The sequence below is a fragment of the Ochotona curzoniae genome, unplaced genomic scaffold (assembly GCF_017591425.1).
Source record: "Ochotona curzoniae isolate NIBS_2020 unplaced genomic scaffold, NIBS_Ocur_1.0 contig_2692, whole genome shotgun sequence".
Classification (NCBI taxonomy): Eukaryota; Metazoa; Chordata; class Mammalia; order Lagomorpha; family Ochotonidae; genus Ochotona; species Ochotona curzoniae.
The window spans coordinates 4136458-4158288 of NW_024465556.1; the positions used below are offsets into that span (position 1 = coordinate 4136458).

The 21831-nt window shown below is 36.0% G+C and overlaps 1 protein-coding gene across 1 annotated transcript; it reads right to left on the reverse strand.

Moving 5' to 3' along the window:
* Positions 1–20624: 20624 nt before the first annotated feature.
* LOC121153475 (prefoldin subunit 3-like) lies at positions 20625–21344 on the reverse strand. Its single transcript, XM_040976056.1, has one exon. The coding sequence runs from the start codon at positions 21333–21335 to the stop codon at positions 20745–20747; it is 591 nt and encodes a 196-aa protein (XP_040831990.1). The 5' UTR covers positions 21336–21344; the 3' UTR covers positions 20625–20744.
* Between the last annotated feature and the right edge of the window lie 487 nt (positions 21345–21831).

The window sequence follows — 21831 nt, forward strand, 5'->3', positions numbered from 1 at the left end:
GACATGTTGTTTTGAAATTTAAATCCTTTTGTAAGGTATTAAGAGGTGGAGCTAAGATGAACATTGAGAAGTGATTGGCAGTGAAGGTTCTACTCTCATAAATGGATTGTTCGCATCATGGGTTAGTGAGTTCTTGGTCATCTAAAGAGTGAACTGTTACAAAGGCCGGTTTGGCTCTGTCTTGTAGATGTCTCTCATCATGGTGTGCCGGGAACACACCGGGACTCTCCCAGTGCCTCTCACTGCAGAAAGCCGCTCAGCAAATCCACCTTCTCCACCTGGGGCTTCCCAAGACTCCAAACTGTGAGCTGACTAAATTTTTATTCTTTATATTTCTCAGTCTTTGGCATTCAGTAACAGCAATAGGAAACAGACTAAGGGTTTCGCACTTTTTCTATTTCATTAATTTCTGCCTTGTCATTTTTTTTCCCTGTGATTTCTTTAGGTTTACTTAGCTAATATATTTCTAGATTCTTTGAGCAAAATATTCATTTTGTTCTTTCAGACATCTTTTACCTTAATAGAAATATTTTCAAGGACAAATTTCCTACTAGTACAGCTGCATTTGCATTCTGGCTCATTTGATATGTTGAACTCAAGTTTCCTTTCTTTAAAAATATATTCTAATTTCCCTAGCGGTTTACTTTTTTTGCCCATGGGTTATTTAGAATTGTGTTACTTAAACTCTCATGTTGACAGTCTTTATTCATGAGCATATATATCTTCCCAGTGTTTTTCTAATTCTTTTTAAGGTTTATTTATTTTTATTACAAAGATAGATCTACAGAAAGAAGTAGATATAGAGAAAGATCCATCCACTAGTTACTCCCCATGTAGCATCAATGGCTGGGAGCTGAGCTGCTCTAAAGCTAGTAACCTCTTCTCTGTTTCCCATGTAGGTGCAGGATCCCCAGGCCTTGGGTTGTTCTTGACTGCTTTCCCAGGCCACAAGCAGGGAGCTGGATAGAAAATAGAGCAGCTGGGACACGAATAGGTGCCCATTTGGGATCCTGGCACATACGAGGAGAGTATTTAGCTGCTAGTCTATTGTTTGCTAATCTTTATGGTTTGTGAAGACTGCCTTCTGGAAGTGCTTCTGTGCTCAAATATAAAGGCTTGAAGAAAGTTACTAATTGAGCCAGTGCAAATAACTAGCTTGAGAAACATTTCTTTTGATTTCTGTGGTGCCAGCTAATGACTTTAGGAGCTTTGAATGGAATGTCCTTTGTGAGATTCTGATTGGTTGTCTCATTCATGGTATCTTAATTACCAAATCTCCTTTTGTACTGGAAGATGAGAATGCTCTCATACTACTTAATTATCAAATGTATTTGCAATGCTATATTATAACTCTAGTTTTGCTCTCAGGCTCCTAATCTGAATAATGAATTAATATATACACTTAAAATAGTAAATATATTTTACTGTTTGTATTTTTGTATTGCTTTGGCTTTGTTACATTTGTGAATCATCCCATAGAAATTATTAATTTTTAAAAAGCATAAAGACCTCATTATTCTATTTCTGTTACATTTAAACTAAACAAAATCAAATCACTGAAATAACCATGTGAGAATTATAGAACTGTGGAATTATTAAAGCTATAAAACTCTTGTGTAAGTATAGTGAGAAAGGAGTGTCATCAGTATTTGAATTATTTCTTCATGAAATCTCCAAAAATATCTTTATAATGTAAACCTTTACTATAGCTCTTTAGTTCAAGGAGAGTCTTATTTTAAGTAATCACCTAGAATCTGCTTATTTTTCAGTCTCTTTTGGAACATTTGTTTATTTATTGTGCAATTGAAGAAAACTTTTATCTTGGGGAATGGATGACATGTTATTGCTTATATTTTATTCATAAGTATGTCAGTATAGCAATTTCTAGAGTATTTGGAAATTTTGATATGAGCACAGTAATGATCCATTGTTATCAAGTGAGCAGAATTTTGTTCTATACTGATCGAGAAGCAATATGTAGTAAAACTTTTGAGCACTTGAACATGACAATGGCATCAGAACACTGGGTTATCAAGTGACATCGGGTATGATTTCTATCTTGTCAATGATGCTACTTTTCTGAAAGTGTCATTTTGCACATAGTAGCATCTTGGCTACTTGTGTGACCTTGGACAGCCTGCAGAACAGATTCTCAGGAACAAACACAAACTTTTAAAGGTGAGAATTTCTAGGTATTCACAGGATGCCCACATTCTCTGTCATGAGCACCCTCAAAGAGTTGTTATTCAACTGGTTTTTGCATATTTTTAGTAACATGACATTCAGTTTGATATAAGGAACTCAAACTGACAACTCTGAGTTGTAAGGACGTCCTCTGTTCACTTTGTTCTTTTTCATATCTCTATATTAAGGAACGATTGTATTGACTAGACTAGAATTGTTGGGAGGGTAAGACATAATGTGTGTTAAGCAGTGTACATGGTAAGCTGGGATGTACTTGTAAAATGCTCCTATTGCGTCTAACATAGTTTGCTTTGTTATTCACAAATATCTGCTGCTTTTCTCCAGGAACCAGTTTTTCTTCATCACTTATTGGTGTCATGCTTGGCTATGTGATTTTCTCTGACTTACAATCTTAGATTTTATTATGTGTCAAGTTTGGTAGAAATTTTCAGAGAAATCATGTGGCCTTAAACATTCCCCTTTCCTTACACACCCAGTGACCAGCCATACTTTGGGAAAAGGCTGTTCCCAATCACTGGAAGCAGGAATTAAAACAATATGCAATACAAGGAATTGCTTTGGTTTGCCTCTGATGAACCTGTCATGTTTTTCACTGATATGCTTTTCATTGTAGCCAAACATAGCTTAGCCAAATTTTTTGGTACAGATGTTTTTCTTTTTGACTGAAGAGAACTGCTTTTCAGATTATATCCCTACAGACCTTAGGAGAACCTAAGGTTCCCTGGAGAACCTTAATGAACATAGATACAGTTCTGTTTATTGGAATGGACTTGCTCAGAGCTGTGGCCTTTGTGCCTCTTTCTGTGGGTGTAATGTGCTTGTCAGTTTCCTTGAGATGAGTGATGGCAGAGCCATGCTCACGGGCTGAAGTTTGGGGTGCCTGTCACCTGCATTCTGGAGAGGCCCACATACTGTCTGATATGAGCTTTCCCGTGGCCATAGATGATGTACGACAGAGTCTCTAAGGATGGAGCAGATAACTGCATGAGGCCTCAGAATGCCAACCTGATTGGGATATTTTCCTAGCTCCTCCCTGGGGCTGAGAACCAGTGGGTGGATTTGGGCATCTGTGTCTCAAGGTTTCAGTGGGATGAGCTTAAGGGAACAGGCTGCTCAACCTTCACTTTGTCACAGGAGAGTGGCTTGGGCTCTCTGGTTGCTCTCTGTGGGCCTCAACTAGCCAAACTACTCAAGAGAGGCTACTTTGCTACTCCTCAGGGAGGTGGGTAGTTGAGGCAGATCTGCTTGCTTACTCTGGTGGGCCTCTGTGTGCCCAACTTTTAAATGACAGGACTCCCATTACCTCCTGGGCAATAGGAATGTGTTTGGGGCAAGCTCGCTTGCTTTAAGAGACATCTCCGGTCCATGGGAGCGTTGGCAGCTCTGAGTGGCTGACACAGATCTGAATTGGTGGGGCATTCGGGCCATTTGTTAAAGAAGGTGTCATGAACCCAGATCCTGGGTACAGAGGTGCACAAGTCAGCCCAGAGTCTCAACTGGGCAATGCAGTTGTGGGGTAACACAACAGCTCCCCACACTGGGTAACAGAATCCTGAGGGCAACAGGCTTCTGAAGCAGTGAATGTCTCAAATGTCTTTGCTGTGAGTGGAATCTGCTGGGGGGTCTCCTCTTTACAATTTCTAGACAGCAATGACTGTTTTGATGCAGGGTTGAACTTGAGGTGAGAGTTTATTCTGTGTGTTCAGGTGTCTGCTTTAGAAGGCCAATGTGTAGCTATGTATCCTATGGTATTTTTGTTGTGTCTCTCCAAACTGCCCTTCCAGGAAAATGACTGCTGTTTTTTCCTCCGAGATTTGATCATTTCTTTCTGGAGGGAGGCATGTCAGACTCATCTACTCAGATACCTTGCTGATGCTACCCAAATATCTTATCCTTTTAAGGAGAAATTTAATTTATTCCTGAAGATTTCTTCAGGACAGATATTATTTGGGGGCATCTAATAGTGGGCTAAATCATTTCATTTTTCATTGATTCATTTCTTTGGACACAAATAGTAACAATGTAGATAAATCAAGGATTGCATCCACCGTTTCTTTGTTAATGGACCAAAATAGCCTAATGATGAGATTGAAAATGGTCTCAATTCTCAAGACAGTGTTTATGAAAACAATTTCTGGTTTTTATGATAGGCCAATAATCTACCACCCTGAAAACTGCCTCAGTTTGCAGAAAATAGTATTTGCAGTCAATTAACACCTGTGAAGAGATATTTCATGTACCTGAAAGCCTGTCAAGATTTGACATTTTATATTTGTCTTGCATTTGAGAAGATAATATTATTTCTTCTTAGAATTTGTGGTGGAAAATAACTATGAAAATTCAATCCTATGTGAAATTGTCTGAAATTGCCTTTCAGTTGGCTAAATAGATTATTGATTTTTCCTTTTTTATAAAATGAAAAGTTAATGAACAAAACCACAAAGCTTGCATTTTTAGAAGTAGCACAAACACAATCTGTAGTTTGATATCCTTCCATTTCAAAGAGTGATTAATAATTATATGCCACATTTTTGAGCTGTTGTGATAGAGAATGTATTCTGCCACAATGCATGATCCAATAAATCTGTAGTGTTTGCTAATGTGAAATCTAGTGGGTGTTATTTAATATGGTAGGCTACTTACAATGGAGACAAAGAGATGGAAGTTTCCTTGTAGTTGATATAGCCTGACAAAAAATCTGATGATGCAAATTTAAAAGTTTTGTTATGATAGAACAAGTAAACACATATAAAACATGGATGTATATTTTTATTATAATCTGATTTTATATTAATATTCCAGTTTTGAGTTGGTTCAAGCTATAATGTGTCTTACAATTTATTCTTTTAGAACATTACTGGAAGAAAAAAATAGTTTTCATTTGAAGATTCTGCATAACTTTTATAAAAATTGCCTGGGATTTATTTCTGAAGCTAATATTTTTAAAACACTTCTTCAAAACTGTTATCAATATTAGTGTTAATGTAGTTTTTTTTTAAAGATTTATTTTATTTTTATTGCAAAGTCAGATATACAGAGTAGAGGAGAGAGACAGAGAGGAAGATCTTCCATCCGATGATTCACTTCCCAAGTGACTGCAATGGCTGGTGCTGTGCCGATCCGGAGCCAGGAGCTAGGAACTTCCTCCAGGTCTCCCATGTGGTGCAGGGTCTCAAGGCTTTGGGCTGTCCTCTACTGTTTTCCCAACCTTGAGCAGGGAGCTGAGTGGGAAGCGGAGCAGCCGGTATTAGATTAGCTCCCATATGGGATTCTGGCGTGTTCAAGACGAGGACTTTAGCCACTAGGCTACTGTACCAGGCCCAATGTATGTTATTTTAACAACATTTTAAAACAAGCCATTAAATTAAAAATATTGATGACTAAATCCTTTCCTTGCATGCACCAGGATGCCATGTGGGCACTAGATTTTTTTCCCAGTTGCCCCACTTCCCATCCAGCTCCCTGCTTGTGGCCTGGGAAAGCGGAGTACGGCCCCAAACCTTGGGACGCTGCACCTGTGTGGGAGACCTGGAAGGAGCTCCTGGGTCCTAAATCATGGGTTTGGATCGGCTCACCTCTGGCCATTGAGGTCGTTTGGAGAGTGAACCAAAGATAAGAAGGTCTTTCCTTCCTTTCTCTCCTTCTTTCTGTAAAACTGCCTTTCTAATAAAAATAAATCTCCTTCATTGCAAATAACTAGTTCTTGACTGTACAAAAATGTTTCCAGTTTTACTTTCTCGTAGCATGTTTACATAGGAGTCTCAGCCTTCCATTCCTTTGAGCAATTTATTCTTCATATGTATCAGTTTCTTTACATCTTCAGGTATACTTTCCAAGGTTGTAAAATTATCCTTAAATACAGAAATGGAAAGTAGGTGGGCAGAAAATAATTGCTACAATATATCAGACAACCCAGAAAATAAACTTAATTTGTTAAAACTTTTCCTGATTATTTATGAAATGTTCATGTTCCCCTTCCTTTTACTTTTACACCATAAAGAATTGTAAACCAGTGGAAGCAGTCGAGGACTACCGTGGCCTGGTGTTAAAAAGTGTTGGGAAAGAAAATAGTGTTGGAGAAATATAATTCAAAGCAAAAAGTCTCTGCTGAATCTAGAAATCTTTATAATGTAGGAAAAATTAAAAATTTTATTGAGTAAACATTAAAATGAAAGGTCTGCTGCATTAATAGATAATCCGTGGAACCATTGCAGGTACTGGGCCTCCTCTCTGCCAAGAAAACCCAAAAGCCTGTTCTTTTCATCCAACTAAGCTGATGCAACCTATTGCAAACATTTCCTCTAAAGAGAGTAACTCCTTCTCAAGAGAACTTGACAGTGCCATTTGCAGCTCAAGCTAAATTCATCTGACAACTATGGTAACCATGCATGTTTGCAGAGTGGTTTTATCAAAAAGAAAAATAAACTTTCCATGTTTATGATAAGAAGTAATTCCGAGTAAGGCAATTGCCACTGTTTGAATCCCACTCCTCCACAAAAAACCTGGGTGTGGGTTTGTCATGTTAGGGTTGTCTTTCCAAACATGGTTCCTAATTCTTGCTAAAGGCGTTCCTGGCCTGGAAGCTGGCAAGATTATTTAGTTTGAATAAGACCTACATCTCAGAGGCAGTGAAGAAATTTAATGAAATAATTCCACACTAAACACTATAAGAAAACTGTGCATCTCAGCTCCTGCTTTCGCTTGGAAGTCTTGAGCTTCTTATTTTTAATATTATTGGTATAGGTCTTACAGGGAAATAAGTTTGTGAACTAGAATTTCCTTCACAAGCCCTAATATTTTCACAAAAGGAACCCATTGATTTTGGTGAGATTTGTAGTTTAAGGATTAGGATGTGATATGTTAAAACTTACTCAAATAATTAAATAGTGAGTAATTATATTGAGATGTATTGAAAAATGTTACCCAGTAGGCTTTCAGTTCATAGTTGAATAATTTTTTTATGCTTCCACAGCAGTAATAATATATGAAAGATGGACTGTGATTGTGCTATCTGGAGTACCTTTGAAGTAGGAATTTCAGATTTATTACGTGAATTCAGAATCTCAAGTTAAATTTGAATATCCATTAAATCTAATTCGACATGTAGCATTTGAAATAGTGACATGTAACTTTTTTTTTAACTTTATTTTAGTAAAGTTTCTTTCAAAAAGTGAGGAAATCATGGACACATGTTGGCCATATTCCAGGGTAGAGTGGCCAGGGAAGGGAGAGGTGGAGGAGAGATGTTTCTGTGTTTATCCTGTGTTGGCTGGGAGGGAGAGAGCAAGCGAGCCCACCCCTTCCCTTTGCTGCACTTGTATGATCTTGGAAAGGGGAGTGTTCACATGGCACTATCCCTGACCCTGGATGAGGTGGAGTACATCCTGGGGAGGGGCCATTTCATTGACAGGTAGGCTGTTAGCATTACCTAGGGTGGGGTAGAAGTTAGCTAAGTATAAACTGTGAAACCAGCAAAGGAGAGCAGTCATTATTTTCATTTCCAACTATCAAATGTATTATACATTTTAAACTTATCAAATGTATCTCTGTTTCCTAGATAGAACATTAAGCTGAAAGTTAAAAATTTAATAGAAGCTATTGGTAATTGGTGGTATATTTGCCACTGGCAATATACCAAGCTTAGTGAAGGATCCTATGGTAACCACCTCATTTTGCTCACATTGTATTTTTTATTAGGTACAGAATAATAGTAACATGTTCTACAGGGGAAGAAAGCAATTTTAAGATAATTAAGTAATGCAGATAACCAAAGCTGTTTTTAAACCCTACTTTGTTCAGCTTGAAAGTACCTTTCTTAAACAGTAGAATACATTGTTTTAAAGATGACATAGCTTTTAGGATGTTTCTTTTTTATATAAACTTCAGGCTTTCTTTGGGTGCATAATTTCATTTCTGTAGTTTTTGGTTTTTAATTTACATGTTTTTATTTGAGCATGACATTTTAGATTATTTCCCAGGTTTTCTAATTTTTATGGTGCTATGAGTTTAAAATTCAGAGTGAAGTATGAAAAGTATAAATGTGGTTAATTTAGCCTTCATCTAGATTTTAGGTCAAATGGCACAAAACTTGATTTTATTCATGTACATCAGGCCAGTATGCGTGGAGCTTTAATAGATACTTAGCACATGTGACCATGTGCTAGAAAAGGCATGCTCTCCAGTTCCCTCTGAATTTTCAGTATCATGGGAACTGAGGTAAGTGATTGGAGAGAGTAAGATGCTGAAGTGCTGTGATGAGCTGCTTGAGCTAGTGGCAGGAAGTAACGTCTCGGCCTCTCAAAATGAGAATATGTTCAAGAGTTTCTTCTGATTCCCTTACAGTATCTCTTCCCTCTTTGTTTTAGTGGACCCTCCTTTCTCACCTGCAAGGCTTTTTTTTTCTTCATTCACAATTTCACTGGTCTGCCCCAATCCTTCAGGGCTGAAAAGCCACACTCTTTAATAAACAGACACAGACTTGCATGGCTCTTTATCAGCTTTCATTTTACTTAGATAAGAAATGCAAGGAGATGTGTGTAACTATTGCTAAGTGAATCACTTTAGAACATGCTCATATATGAATATACAGTTTTGTTTCAGAAGAGCTGTCCTTTCAGGTGTGTGAATTATGAAGCAAGAAGTCAGGAGGTGTCATGTAGCAGCAGGCAAGAAATTGGGTCTGACCTGGCATTGTTACATGACCATCAAAAGTTACATAGATATGTGTAGTTGGCATGAAGGTGATATTTATTCATCTAAATTCTGGTAGTTGGCTATCTTAGATGATGATCTTTAAATGAGGAAATTTACTATTGGAAAGCAGATATGCTGTATTTCCTAAAACCTAAATGCCTAAGAAGAAAGAGTTAGTGAGAATAATACAGGGATAAGTAATATAAATTATAATTAAAGAATTTGTTGTACCTAAATGTGAGCTAAAGAAAATGCTAGTAAGCTAGTGTTATGGAAGTAATATGACAAATAACTCAACATGTAAAGTCATATGCTAATTTAGTCATTTATAAGTTTTTTGAAAAGAGTTCCAGGGGATTCAAAGAAGGGACTGTGTCTCTGACAATAATGTGTAAATTCAGTAATTCATCCTACAAAATAAAGGTCACTATGAATAGCATTAATGTAATACAAGATAGATTGGCAATTAGAGCTATAAAACAGAGGCTTAGCATAGGATGTTGTATAGTTAAGGGGATTCTTGCATATGGCGTACTGGGAAGGGAGCAAAAATATTTATAGGAGACTCATTGTGAGATAGTATGAAGAATGAGGTTTATAGAATGTAATGGAGAAGAAAAGCACATAGAAGAAAATTCTCAAAGCATGGAATAGAAAATGGGAAAAATTGCCAGGGGTGAATTTATAATGTTGGTGACTAAACACTGGTCAAATTTAAATAGGTTAAAATGAGCTGGGAGAATTTTATACTGGACTGTTGTCTTCTATATTTCCAGAAAAGCATGGAGGTTATTGTAACTATTCATATTTTAAGAAGTGAATGTTTTTCCCAGATATGATTCAGATGATTTCTGCTCAAAGTAACATGCAGAATGATTTAAACCAATGTAGATTTCTGGATTAAAATAATTTCTTATTGAAGGGAATGGAAACTGCAAGGATTTGATCACTAAAAAGAACATTTATTATCCCATATATATATTTTAATATTTTATTTTTAGTAGAAAGGCAGATTTATAGATAGAATGGGAGACAAAGATCTTCCATCTGCTGGTTCACTCCCCAAATAGGAGCAAAGGCTAAAGCTGAGTTGATCTGAAGCCAGGGGCTTCTTGGTCTCCCTGGAAAGGTACAGTGCTCCAAGGCTTTGGGCCATCCTTGACTGCTTTCCAGACCACAATCAGGAAACTTGATGGGAAGCAGAGCAGCCTGCACTCAAACCAGCACCCACGTGGGATCCTGGTTCTTGCAAGGTGGATGATTTTGCCACTGAGCTATAGCGCTGGGCCCTATCTCATATATTTCTTTGCATTATATTTACCTTACCTTATCTCTTCCTTAGAGTAACTCATAAGACCTTGGGTGTCAACCAAGGGGTACAGCTGTCTAAATACTTAACTGGAAAAATGACTGTTTTCCAGCTCACTAATCTTGAGCTGTGAGTGGACTCCTGAGATTGATTGCTGAGTCCTGCACAGCTGGACTGCACAGTCCTGATGGCTGCACAGTCCTGCACAGTCCTGATGGCTGGTCTTCAGTGACCACTGGCAGGAGACACAGTGAGTTGCCATGTGAACTTCTCCAGAGATCAACTTTATGGCCTGGAACTTGACTCAGTGGGTCTCACCGATAAAGCAGGAGAAGTTGAATAGGGCAGTAGTTACTATTGTTTTGTAGCCTAATTTTGGAAGAGATAGCACTTTGCTTTTGATATGTTTCTGTTCAAAATAAATTGAATCATTGGTTGCAGTCCATAGTCAATGTTAGGATTTTGCAGGCACTGAGGACTTGGGGTGTCAGCATGCAGTTTTGGGCAGCTTTGCTGGAGTTGAGGCTGTAGAACTCCCAACACTCTCAAAGGAATGTGCAAGACTGTCCTAGGAACATTGTACATTTTACATCCAGACATGATTGGAGCTTTCAGTTTGTCTAATAAGCATCAATATTTCACTGAAAGAGTCATTGGGAATCCAAGAAAAATCAGCTAGATGCAGAGGAAGGTTAAGCAAAAGAGAAAGCCATGAGCAATTACTAGAAAGAGCAAGAGAGTTGTGAAAAATTGGAGTTTGGGCCCCAAATCAGTACTTATCATAAAAATACTGTAGATATGATGAACTGAAAAAAATACATGTAAGGAGCAATTTGTGATTGGAATTTTCTAATCAAGCGGTTTTATAGATAACTGGAGAGTTGCTCTTAATTTATTGTGAAGTCAATGAAGGTTAGGTTTCAACCATCTGTACTTTTTCTAATTTGTTCAGTTCAACAGCTCAGCAGATATTTATTCCACAATTTTCACAAATCATACAGAGTGCCTTCTGCATGAAATATTAGCATGGAAAACACATACATCTTTTGCTCATGTAACTCAGCACTCCATTGCAGAGAAATGTATGATGCAGGGTAATCAGCTGTGTGAGGGCAGTGGTCTATTGTCAGATGAAGACCTCAATCTTGAGCATGTTTGGCAGTGGGGATCATGAAAAGGCACACGTTTTAAATCTCAGATTACTGAAGTTTTTCTAGAAGATCTAGTGAATAAGTTTCATGAATTTGCTTAATTTCGGAATTTTTAGTAACTACGTGATTAGATATCCAGTAGCTGTTAAAAAAGTAAGCTCAGTGAGATCAATGGAAGCATGATCTGAGTAGTTAGTTTTCCTGACACCCGGAATTTCTATTATTTTCATTTATGAATACAAACTATGATAAACAAATTAGTTTTAAAATGTAATTATATGATAGACCATCTTAACATTCTTAATAACTAAGGTTATAGCGTTAGATTTACATCAACTTGATGTATGTCAAGCTGTAATCAAATGTTCAGTTACAAAAGTAGACAGGTCATGCTGACGTCAGCAGCTGAGCACCATGATGGTAACCGCATTGTTACGTGATTATCACATGAAGTCAAGGTACTGTTTAGGTTGAAGTAAAGTGCCTGAAAGCAAATGAGTAAAAACATTTGACAGTATGTTTTTGAATATTAGTGCAAATGTTGTAGCAAAGAGATTTAAAAGTTAAGCATGTCTTTAGCTAGGTAATGTATGCAACAATGAGTGCAAAAATTATTTAGTATGGGGGATGCAATGACCTATTCCAGTCCTGGAAATAGGTGGTAGAATTTGAGAACTGAACTGTTTTATAGACAAACACTGTCTTTTGTGGTTTATGATTTTCTGCTTTGAGGAATTTTAGAAATGCATTATTTCTAGGGTTTTTAAAAGTTTTTAAAGAGTGACTAAGGTTCATAGAAAAATTAAGAGAAAATTATAGAGATTTTCCATGTGGCAGATCATCCTGAGTTAGAATGATCCTTTTGTTAAAATTTATATACCTACATTTACACATTATAATGACCTAATTCCCTAGTTTACATTGAAGGTCATTCCTGGTTTTGTGTATTCTGTGGGTTTGGATAAACATGTAATGACCTCTCTGTTTTTATCTTTACAACTAACTAGAGATAGCAAAGAAATCAGTGATTCTCATAGTCTTTCCCTTTGTATATGTCAAATAGTTGGAATTATGCAGCTTTTTCAGGTCAAGATCTTTCATTATACAAAACAAATTTCCAAGTTTATTCCAGGTCTTTTCATGGTTTGATAGTTCATTTCCAATCAATGATGGATAACATTTTATTGTATGGGTGTATTACAATTTATTTATTCACCTGAGAGAGGTAATGATATTTTCCATAAAGCTGTATTGACATCTATGTATTAAGTGCACATGATTACTGCTTTGGATAAGTATAAGGAGTATGACTGCTGGATTTTGTGCTAGGATTATGTTTGGTATCTTACTGCTGAACTGTCTTCTGAAGTGGCTATATTGTTTGTGTTGTCAAAAGCAATGAATGGGAGTTCCAGTGGCTTTCCATCTTCACTAGCATTTACTGTTGTTACTATTCTGGATTTTTGCCTCTCTGATAGGATTGCGGTGGTGTCATTGCAGTTTTACTTTGAACTTCTCTGACATATGCTATAATAAGTGAATATATCAGCTTATAATACTATATGTCTTATTATCTTCTTGATGAAATGTTTATTAACTACTTCGATTTATTTCTGAATCAGCTTGTGGTATTTTAGGTGTTCTTTGTGCATTTTGGTTGAGTGATCTTTAATAGCATGCTGTTTAAAGTTGTTTTTTTTTTTTTTTAAACAGTCTGTGGCTTTTCTTATTGATGTTATCTTTCACAGAGCAGAAGTTTCTTGGTTTTAGTGAGTGAACTTCAGCTTGTCATTTCCTTAGTTCACAAATTGTAGTCAGAATCACCCAAGTATTTTCACTTGTTACTTTCTAGATTTTTTAGTTTTATAATTTATCTTTAGATTTAAGATCCATTTTGAGTTATTTTTTGCAAGATGTAAGGTCTATTTTCATTGTTGTGAACATTTATTTATTTCCTTAGTTATTTGAAGGCCATACTAACACAGGGAAAGGGCAAGAGGGGAAAGAATACAGATATATCAAGACCTATTAACTCATTCCGCTTCCTGCCAGGAATAGCCAGGGTTGAGCCTGACCAAACCCCAGAGCCCAGAATTCTGGTCTGCGCATGGGTTGGTGGGGACTTAAGCACTTGAGTCATCGCCTGCTGCCTCCCACCTTTGGTAGTGCCAGCAGGGTGAGAAGTGGTGTAGTTGACATTCAAACCAGCCACTCGGCTGTGGGATGTGGACCTCCCAAAGGGAAGCTTAACCTGCTGCAACACAATGTCCATGCCAAAAATAAACAGCAATATTTAATGTGTGTGAATCCCATGATGTCTTGGAGAACTGAGTCCTTTTTATTAGGTAATGCCTTTCTTTATCTTTGACAGTTCTTGACTTTGAAGTCAGTTAATCTGACTTTTTTGTTATCAAAATTTTGCCTAAGATATATTGTCCATTTAATTTTAAGATACATTTCTGTGTATTGAAAGTGAATTACTTGAAGACAGCAATAGTTACTTGACAAAATCTGTCTTCTGGTGGTTACATTTCAGTCTGTTATGTATGTTTTCTATTATCATAGTTCACATTTCAAGCTCTTTATGTTTTTAAATTTTTAATTGAGCACCTGATAATATTCTTAGCATTCCTTTTTTAGACTTTCATTTAGATTTTTTTTTTTTAAATTTACTGGTGGTTTCCTAGACTATGGTATGTACTTATTACTACTCTACTTTGAAATAGTAATATACTGCTTTATAGGTAGAATGAATATCTGATGGAACATAAATAATTGTTGCCTTTTGTAATTTCTCATTCATATATACATAAAAGCATAGGAAGGCACATGTACATATAATATATATTTTAGATCATATAAAGTATATATCTATATCATGTATACACAAATATGCACAATCGTGTATGTAGGTAATAACAACATGCAAATATTGTTGTTACTGCTTTAAGCAAATCTCCATCAGCTAGACCAATTAAAAGAAGAAAAGTTAGAAACTATATTTTCCCTCGCTTTTTGAATGTTCTAGAAAGTGCCACATTTCTAACCTGTACTTTTACCTTCTCTCTAAAGACTGTATCCTGTCCTGCCAGGCAGGTGAACTGATAGCAAAATCCCTCATTTTTGTACATCCTAGAAGCATGTATTTCTCCTTCACTTTTGAAGAACCATTTTACAGTGTACGTTGGAAAAAAAAATTCATTAGTTTCACCCGGGCTCGTGGTTTAAGTAGCAAGTACATACTAATGGCATCTAAATGTATATTTTATGGCAAGATTTTATATATATTAGGGTTTTAGAAATTCTCTCTTACTTGGCTTAAAGTCATATTAAACTTACCATGTCCTAAATGGAATTTGATTATTCAATTTTATTTCCTGTTTGTCTTACTCATTAAGTAATGGCAGAACTAGTTTTTGAATTAGTTTAGAGTCATTCATGGTTTCATCTTAATTCTCATATCTATTTTTCCTAAAAATGCACTTGCTCTTTCGTTCTATAGTAAATTCAAAAGCAAATCATGTTTGTTTTATTCACTCCTTTCTATCCAAGTACGATTAGCTTTCCTTCTTATTATTATGGTAGCAGCTTTTTAAAGAATATATTTGCTTTCACTGTGGTACAACATTTCCATAGGTTCCATATAGAATATAGTGGTGAATGCATTTTTTAGGGCAATAAAATCCAAATAGTGTCTTTTTTTCTCCTTAAAATCTCGTGGGGAAACTTCACAGCCATACAGTCGATAGTGGTTTTATTGTGATACATTTATTAAGATGTCCTTTTCAAGTTAATATATCAGTGTATTGTTTGTACACTGTAGTCTCAGCAATAATTTGTGCATACATACACAGTCAGCTAAAGTGAAGCATAGGTAAAATGTCCTAGCCAACTCACTAGGAAAAGAGAAAAAACAAATTTAGTAGATTGAAATCAATGTACCTCTCACCCCACATACTCACAATCGACTAGATACTTTATTTTCTTAAAGGACATTATTTCAAGATCCAGTACTGATGTACAGTTTAGTGGTCTACATCAATATATGCTCCAAAAATACCTAGTGATTAATAAATGAACATCTGTGCAAATATTTGCATAAAGTCACAATTATCTTAGCTAAACCTAGAAACTCTCTTATATTGTCTATTACATTTTACTGAAATAAGTAACTAAAAACATGAATTGAAAGGATCAACAATGTGGCTTAGTGGATAAAGCTGTCCCTTACAATGCTGGCTCTGATCTGGGTTCCTGTTCAAGTCTTACTCCACTTCTGATGAAACTTTCTGCTTATGTGCCTGAGAGTGTCGCAGAAGGTGGCACAAAGGCCTGACCCTTGCATCCACTCGGGATATCTGGGAGAAGCTCCTGGATCTGGGCTTCGGACCAGCTCAGCTCTGCCCGCCAGAGCCATTTCAAAGTTATCCTTATCTGTCTTTGCGTTTAAACAAAATCTTTAAGCAGAAAAACCTTGTGTTGGAGCTTAAAGTCCACTCTGATGAGATCAAGATCTGTTGGTAACTTGGCATTCCTGTGTCATGCATAAGTAGCCACAGTACTTAGGCTTTCATTCAAGAAATCCTTAATTTTTGGCAACTATGTTCTAAAAATGAAGATAATTTTTAAACTGTTAACTGTACTTGATTTTTCATTAGGGCCTTTAAAACTTTCCAGTAAATATATTACCAAAAGCATGCTTGAAAATTGATTGTATCATCTATAACTTAAAGTTTAGTCCGTTGAAACAAAAGAATATAGTCCCTACATTTACAATTTGTTATCATATGCTGAAACTCTTAAAAATTATTTTCATGGTTTTTCATTTGCCAGCAGTTGAGAGTACTCCCATAGCATTGAAAAATGCCAAAAATAATAATCTAAAATGTCTGTTAATAAAAAATATTTTTAAGACGTCAGTGTGCCAGACAAATTCAAAAATGTATTCATTTTTTGCAACATTTTTTTGTAGGTTAAAAGAAAATGAAGAGTTGCTAAAATCTGAAATAATTTCAGCAACCTATCATACCCAATTTCTGGGAGTATAAATTGATACATTTGTTTTAGAAAAGATTGAGTTGTGAGCCCGATAGTCACTGTATACATATGAATGAATATGTATATAACAAAACAAATATATATGCTCTATGAAACACACTATAAGAGTATTGATATTAACAATATTCATGATGATCTAAAATTGAAAAACACCACAAATGCCTACCAACCAAATGGACTAATACACTTACTGAACTCCTATTTGTATGTACATATGCACAAAAATCTTGTATGACCAATAATATGAAGTAGATTAAAATAATGTAGTGCTAAGTAATAAAAAAATTTAAGATGTTAAAGAATATATAAATTAGATCCTGTAAGTTTGAAAGCAGACAGAATTGCATTGTGCTGTTTGAATCAGAATTTAGGTAACTGTTTGTGGGTTAATCTTGAAACAGGTTCTGTGGTGAGGGAATTCAAAATGGTAATAGTTTTCTGTTTCTTGCTTCTGGTTACACATAAATTCTGTATGTGAAATTTTATCAAATTATGTATATTTATGGTTTGTTAATATATTCTCTGTACCCTGAATTTAATAATATTTCATGTTGGTAATAATGAGTTTGATTTATAAAGACAGAGTAGTTAGATAATTGATTATTGTCATGTTTTTGGTATAACTTACTATACCACAACTTATTTTATATTGTAATTGATTTGAGGGTCTGTTTTTTTCAGAGGATTCTTTAAATTCAGTTTATTTTGGGGAAACCTGATGATATCACTATGAACCTCCAATGTTATTTAGATGATTTACCAACTTGTTTTACCTTACTTAAAATTGGACTTTACAATAGTATTTGTTGCTATTGGTCTTTGTGTCTAGCTACATGTGTATGCATGCATTTGGAGATAAGAATAGAGTTTTCTTTTTTTTCTTTTTAAAGATTTATTTATTACAAAGTCAGATATACAGAGAGGAGAGACAGAGAGGAAGATCTTCCGTCCGATGATTCACTCCACAAGTGAGCGCAGCGGCTGATGCTATCCCGATCCGAAGCCAGGATCCAGGAACTTCTTCCCTGTATCCCACATGGGCACAGATCCTAAGGTTTTGGGCTGTCCTCGACTGCTTCCCCAGGCCACAAGCAGGGAACTGATGGGAAGTGGAGCTGCCGGGATTAGAACCGTCACCCACATGGGATCCCGGCGCGTTCAAGGCAAGGACCCTAGCTGCTAGGCCATGCCGCCGGGCCCAAGAATAGAGTTTTCTGTGGAAATATATATGTAGTTTGTAAAACAATTAGGCCCTGTTTCATTGCGAAGGAGCAAAGCTTTAATTAGTTTAATTGGTTTTTCAGAAGCAGTTTTCAAGAGAAACCTATTTGTTTCTGAAATTTGATATGAGGAACATTGACATCTAAATTGTTCATCAGTTGAACACATTGCCTATAAATATTAACACATTTTTTTTGTTTCATGTTTTAACTGTAATAGAATAAAACAAAACTCTGAAACACATTAGGGATGTTTGTTCATTTTTTATCTTTGTTTTAGGCTTCTTTAGAAACATGTTCTATTGTTCACATTTTTATCTTTAGTTGAATTAGCAGCAAAAACCAAATCATCTTCTAGTAATTATGTTTGGTTTTACAAAAAGCTCTTCAATGCGATATTGGAAAAATGCTTAATTATTTTTCTTTGTTTAGTTCTCATACTTTTGTTTTCCTCTTTTGCCATGAAGCATTTACATTAGAATTACTTATTTTATATCTTCACTTTAGCATATTAAAGTGTGTACACTTCTGTAATTTATTAAAAGTATTCTTGCAATTAAAACCAGGATTTTTTTTAGTTGAGTAAAAATATCAAATAAAGGATATGTCTTTGAAGCAATAGAATGAAGATAATTCTTAGTGATTTATAATTTAATTTTCAGCTTATATCATAATTTTAAAAATTCAAAGCTACTTTAAGCTACTTTTAATCTCTAACAACTACTTTTTTTATCTGCTATTGGTCCTTCCAAATTCTGAGAACAGCTGTTATAAACACTTCCTAAATCCAAAGGCTCACCATAAATTGACAAATAAGATTATCATTTTTTCTTAAATGCCCAATTATGACATTAAAATCCTGTCAATAAAATTTGTTAATGATCTTATTTTTGTGAATGAGCTATTCAAGTGTGTTTTTCCTTTGTGATGTTAGACTGTTAAGTAAAATTAAAATTGTCTTATTTAACAATTACATAGTTGAATATTGATGATTCATGGAAGTTAAGGAATATCACATACGATCATTTGGAATTTGTGAGAGACAAGATTATAATGATGCTTTGCAGAAAGCAAAATGTTAAGAGAAGGCAGCATAGGAGAGAATGAATGTGAATTAAAGGGTAAGTTAAGCAGCATCAATATGGAAATTATTTCATTTTCTTTGTGACTGTTTAAAAATGTCATCCCAGTTTGACCAACAGCTTGACATTTATATGCTGAAATATGTGAGGACTAAGTGAATATCATTATCATTGGTTAAGTAGTAGGTCTGAATTTCTAGTGCCACAGTTAAACTCAGGAACTAATTAGTAGGGTGTCCTTGGACAAGTCGGTTAGACATTTTAAGTCTATTTTCCTGATTTATGAGGTGTAAACTATAATATCAGCTGTATGGATTATGGTTGTGTGTATTTAATAAGGCTTTTGTGCTTATGGGAATTTAAGAAAGATGTTGTTTAAAAAATTTCATGCATTTTTGGAGCATGCCAGTGTATTGAGCAAGCTGATGTAATTTTTTAAAGATGTATTTTTATTGGAAAGTCAGCTATGCAGAGAGGAGGAGAGACAGAAAGGATCTTCCATCCGATGATTCACTTCCCAAGTGACTGTAAGGGCCAGAGCTGTGCCGATCCGAAGGTAGGAGCCAGGAGCCTCTTCTGTGTCTTCCGTGCAGGTACAGGTTTCCAAAGCATTAGGCCATCCTTGACTACTTTCCCAGGCCACAAGCAGGGAGCTGGATGGGAAGCAGGGCTGGCAGGATTAGAACCAGTGCCCAAATGGGATCCTGGTGCATTCAAGGCTGATCTATTAAATGCATTGACAGAACTTTTGCCATAAACTATGTCAGGTTTAATATGTTGGATCCTGGATAATGTGGAGAATATATATATCACAAGAAATACTTTCATGGCAGAATAGGGTATAATAGGAGGAGAAAGAAATACAGGAAATACAGGAAAAGAAGCAAAGACAAAATAGCCTCACAATTAAAGAAATACACATTTTTTTTCTTGTTCTTACCAAGTCGTTAAAATGGCGGAGTGAAGCTGTAGAATTACTTTTATAAATCATAATTTTGATAGAAATTTAAAATGTGAAATTAGGAAATATTCTCAAAATGGAGGTCAATGTGTAAAGAATAGTTGTGGATATGAAAGCATTTGTTCTGCTGGACCTGTAAAGTTTAGTTCTGTAACTAATGGGTTCTTCAACAAATACATATGTGATAACAAATAGGCTACCTTTGCCCAACTCACACTACTTATATGTACACTGGGCAGAGATTTCAGTGTTCACCATATGTTTTGTTAAAGCTGAGTTTCTTAGTTAAACAAGTTTGGAAATTGCAGTATTTTGTTTCTTCTGTCCAAATTTCCTAAAAGTTCTTTGACTCATTAAAGTTGCTAAAATTTTTGCCAGGGGACGGAGTGGTTAGTTGATGGGGGAGGTGGGGGAGAGGTCAGGAGTTGAGGCTCAGTACCATTAAGCCACCAGTTGGGAGGTCTGGGTACCACAGTTCACTGCCAGGTCCTATCACAGTTTCTCTAGTTCCATGTTCCAGCCACTGCTTCTCCACCCCTGTGGGACACCTAAATAGAGTTTTGGGAAATAAGTGTGGGTTGATTTACCCTGATTGTTTTTAACCATGATTTATGTGGGCATCTGAGTGTTCCAAAGTAAGTGTTCCAGAGTAAGTAGCCCTCTGTGTTACAATGCAAATGACTACTGCCTCACAGTTTCAGAATACAATGGTAGTTGATAATTTATAAAATCCCATTTAAAGAAGACAACTGCAACAGAACTTCATTTTCCCATCCTGAAAATGGTATAACCACAATGATAGTAATATAAACCAACAAAGAGGAAGTTCATACCTCATGGTTTGCAGCCATTTCAACTAAGAATTTTCATGTGACAGAAATTAGTATTAATTTTGCTAGGGAGTATGAAAATGCTAATTTCATAAAATATTTGAAACCAGTTTTGATTTTGTAAATGAGATGTTTATCTTTTCAAAATCAAAGACATGCTAGTATTTAAGAGTATATATTGGGACAGTCACAATTGCTTGTTTGTAAAACCAAGTCAGAATTTTGATTGCCAGCTTTAGGCTTTGTCTTTTGTAGAGTCAGCTTCATTTCTTCGTTGTATATCCCAGTTAAAAACCCTGGCCATGTTGACTTTTGTGGTAGTAAACTGATCTCGAAGAAAATCAAGGTCTTCCTCAAGACAATCAAGATTCTTTGTAGCGGTCGCTAAGTTGTTTCTCAACAGTGCCTCAGCTTCGTCAGTGTCATATTCCAGCATTACGTTAGCCCCCAGCCACAGGCACACTTTATCAGTTGGAGGAATCAGAGCTTTGCAGTACAGATTGTCTGCTAGTAAGAATCTGGTCTGCAGTGAACTGGTGGACTCTTTTTTCTTCTGCATGTATTTCAAGATGTCCAAAGTCTGCTTAATTTCAGGAATCTGTTTCTTTAGCCTTCTTTTCTTTAGGGCAAGGTTGAGGTCCATAAATCTATACTTCTGGTACTGCTCCTCTAGCTTCTTTAGTACTGATTCTGCAGTCTCATTTCCAGGCTGACTCATGAAGGAGTCGATATCTTCCACAAACTCCGCCTCAGGAATCCCCAGATGAAGCCGCTGCCCCTTGTCTGTGGCCACTACAATGCCACAACCGTCCTTGGCGGCCGCCATCTTGGGGAAGGAGGCACGTTAACTATTCAACAGTCTTGCGGAACGATCGTTTCATAGAAAAACGTAGGAACAACGGGACTGGAGGATAGCTTTTTCCTTCCATGTTTTGATATCTGGAGCTCGTATGAGTAAAAGAATGATATATTAACTGTACAAAATTTGGATAAAGTATGATTTCCGTCGAGGTAAGGAATGAAAGGATTAAATTGAGTTGGCATTTTTTTCTACGTGTGGACCCTGACAAGGAAATAGAAAATTAAATTTTATTTACCAGCGCAAAGTAAAGTGAGATACATTTTTTTTTGTACTGTGATATAGAATACATTTACAAGAACATAAATTGTTGAGTGTATCTTCAGCATGGTAATATTAATAGTAAACAAGGAGCCGATAAATTCCTAAGTTTGTATTTTTTAAGTAAGATTATATTTTCCTTTTGTCCAAGTAAAATATAGCAAGTATTTTCCTGGTATTGGCTAATAAATAACACCATGAG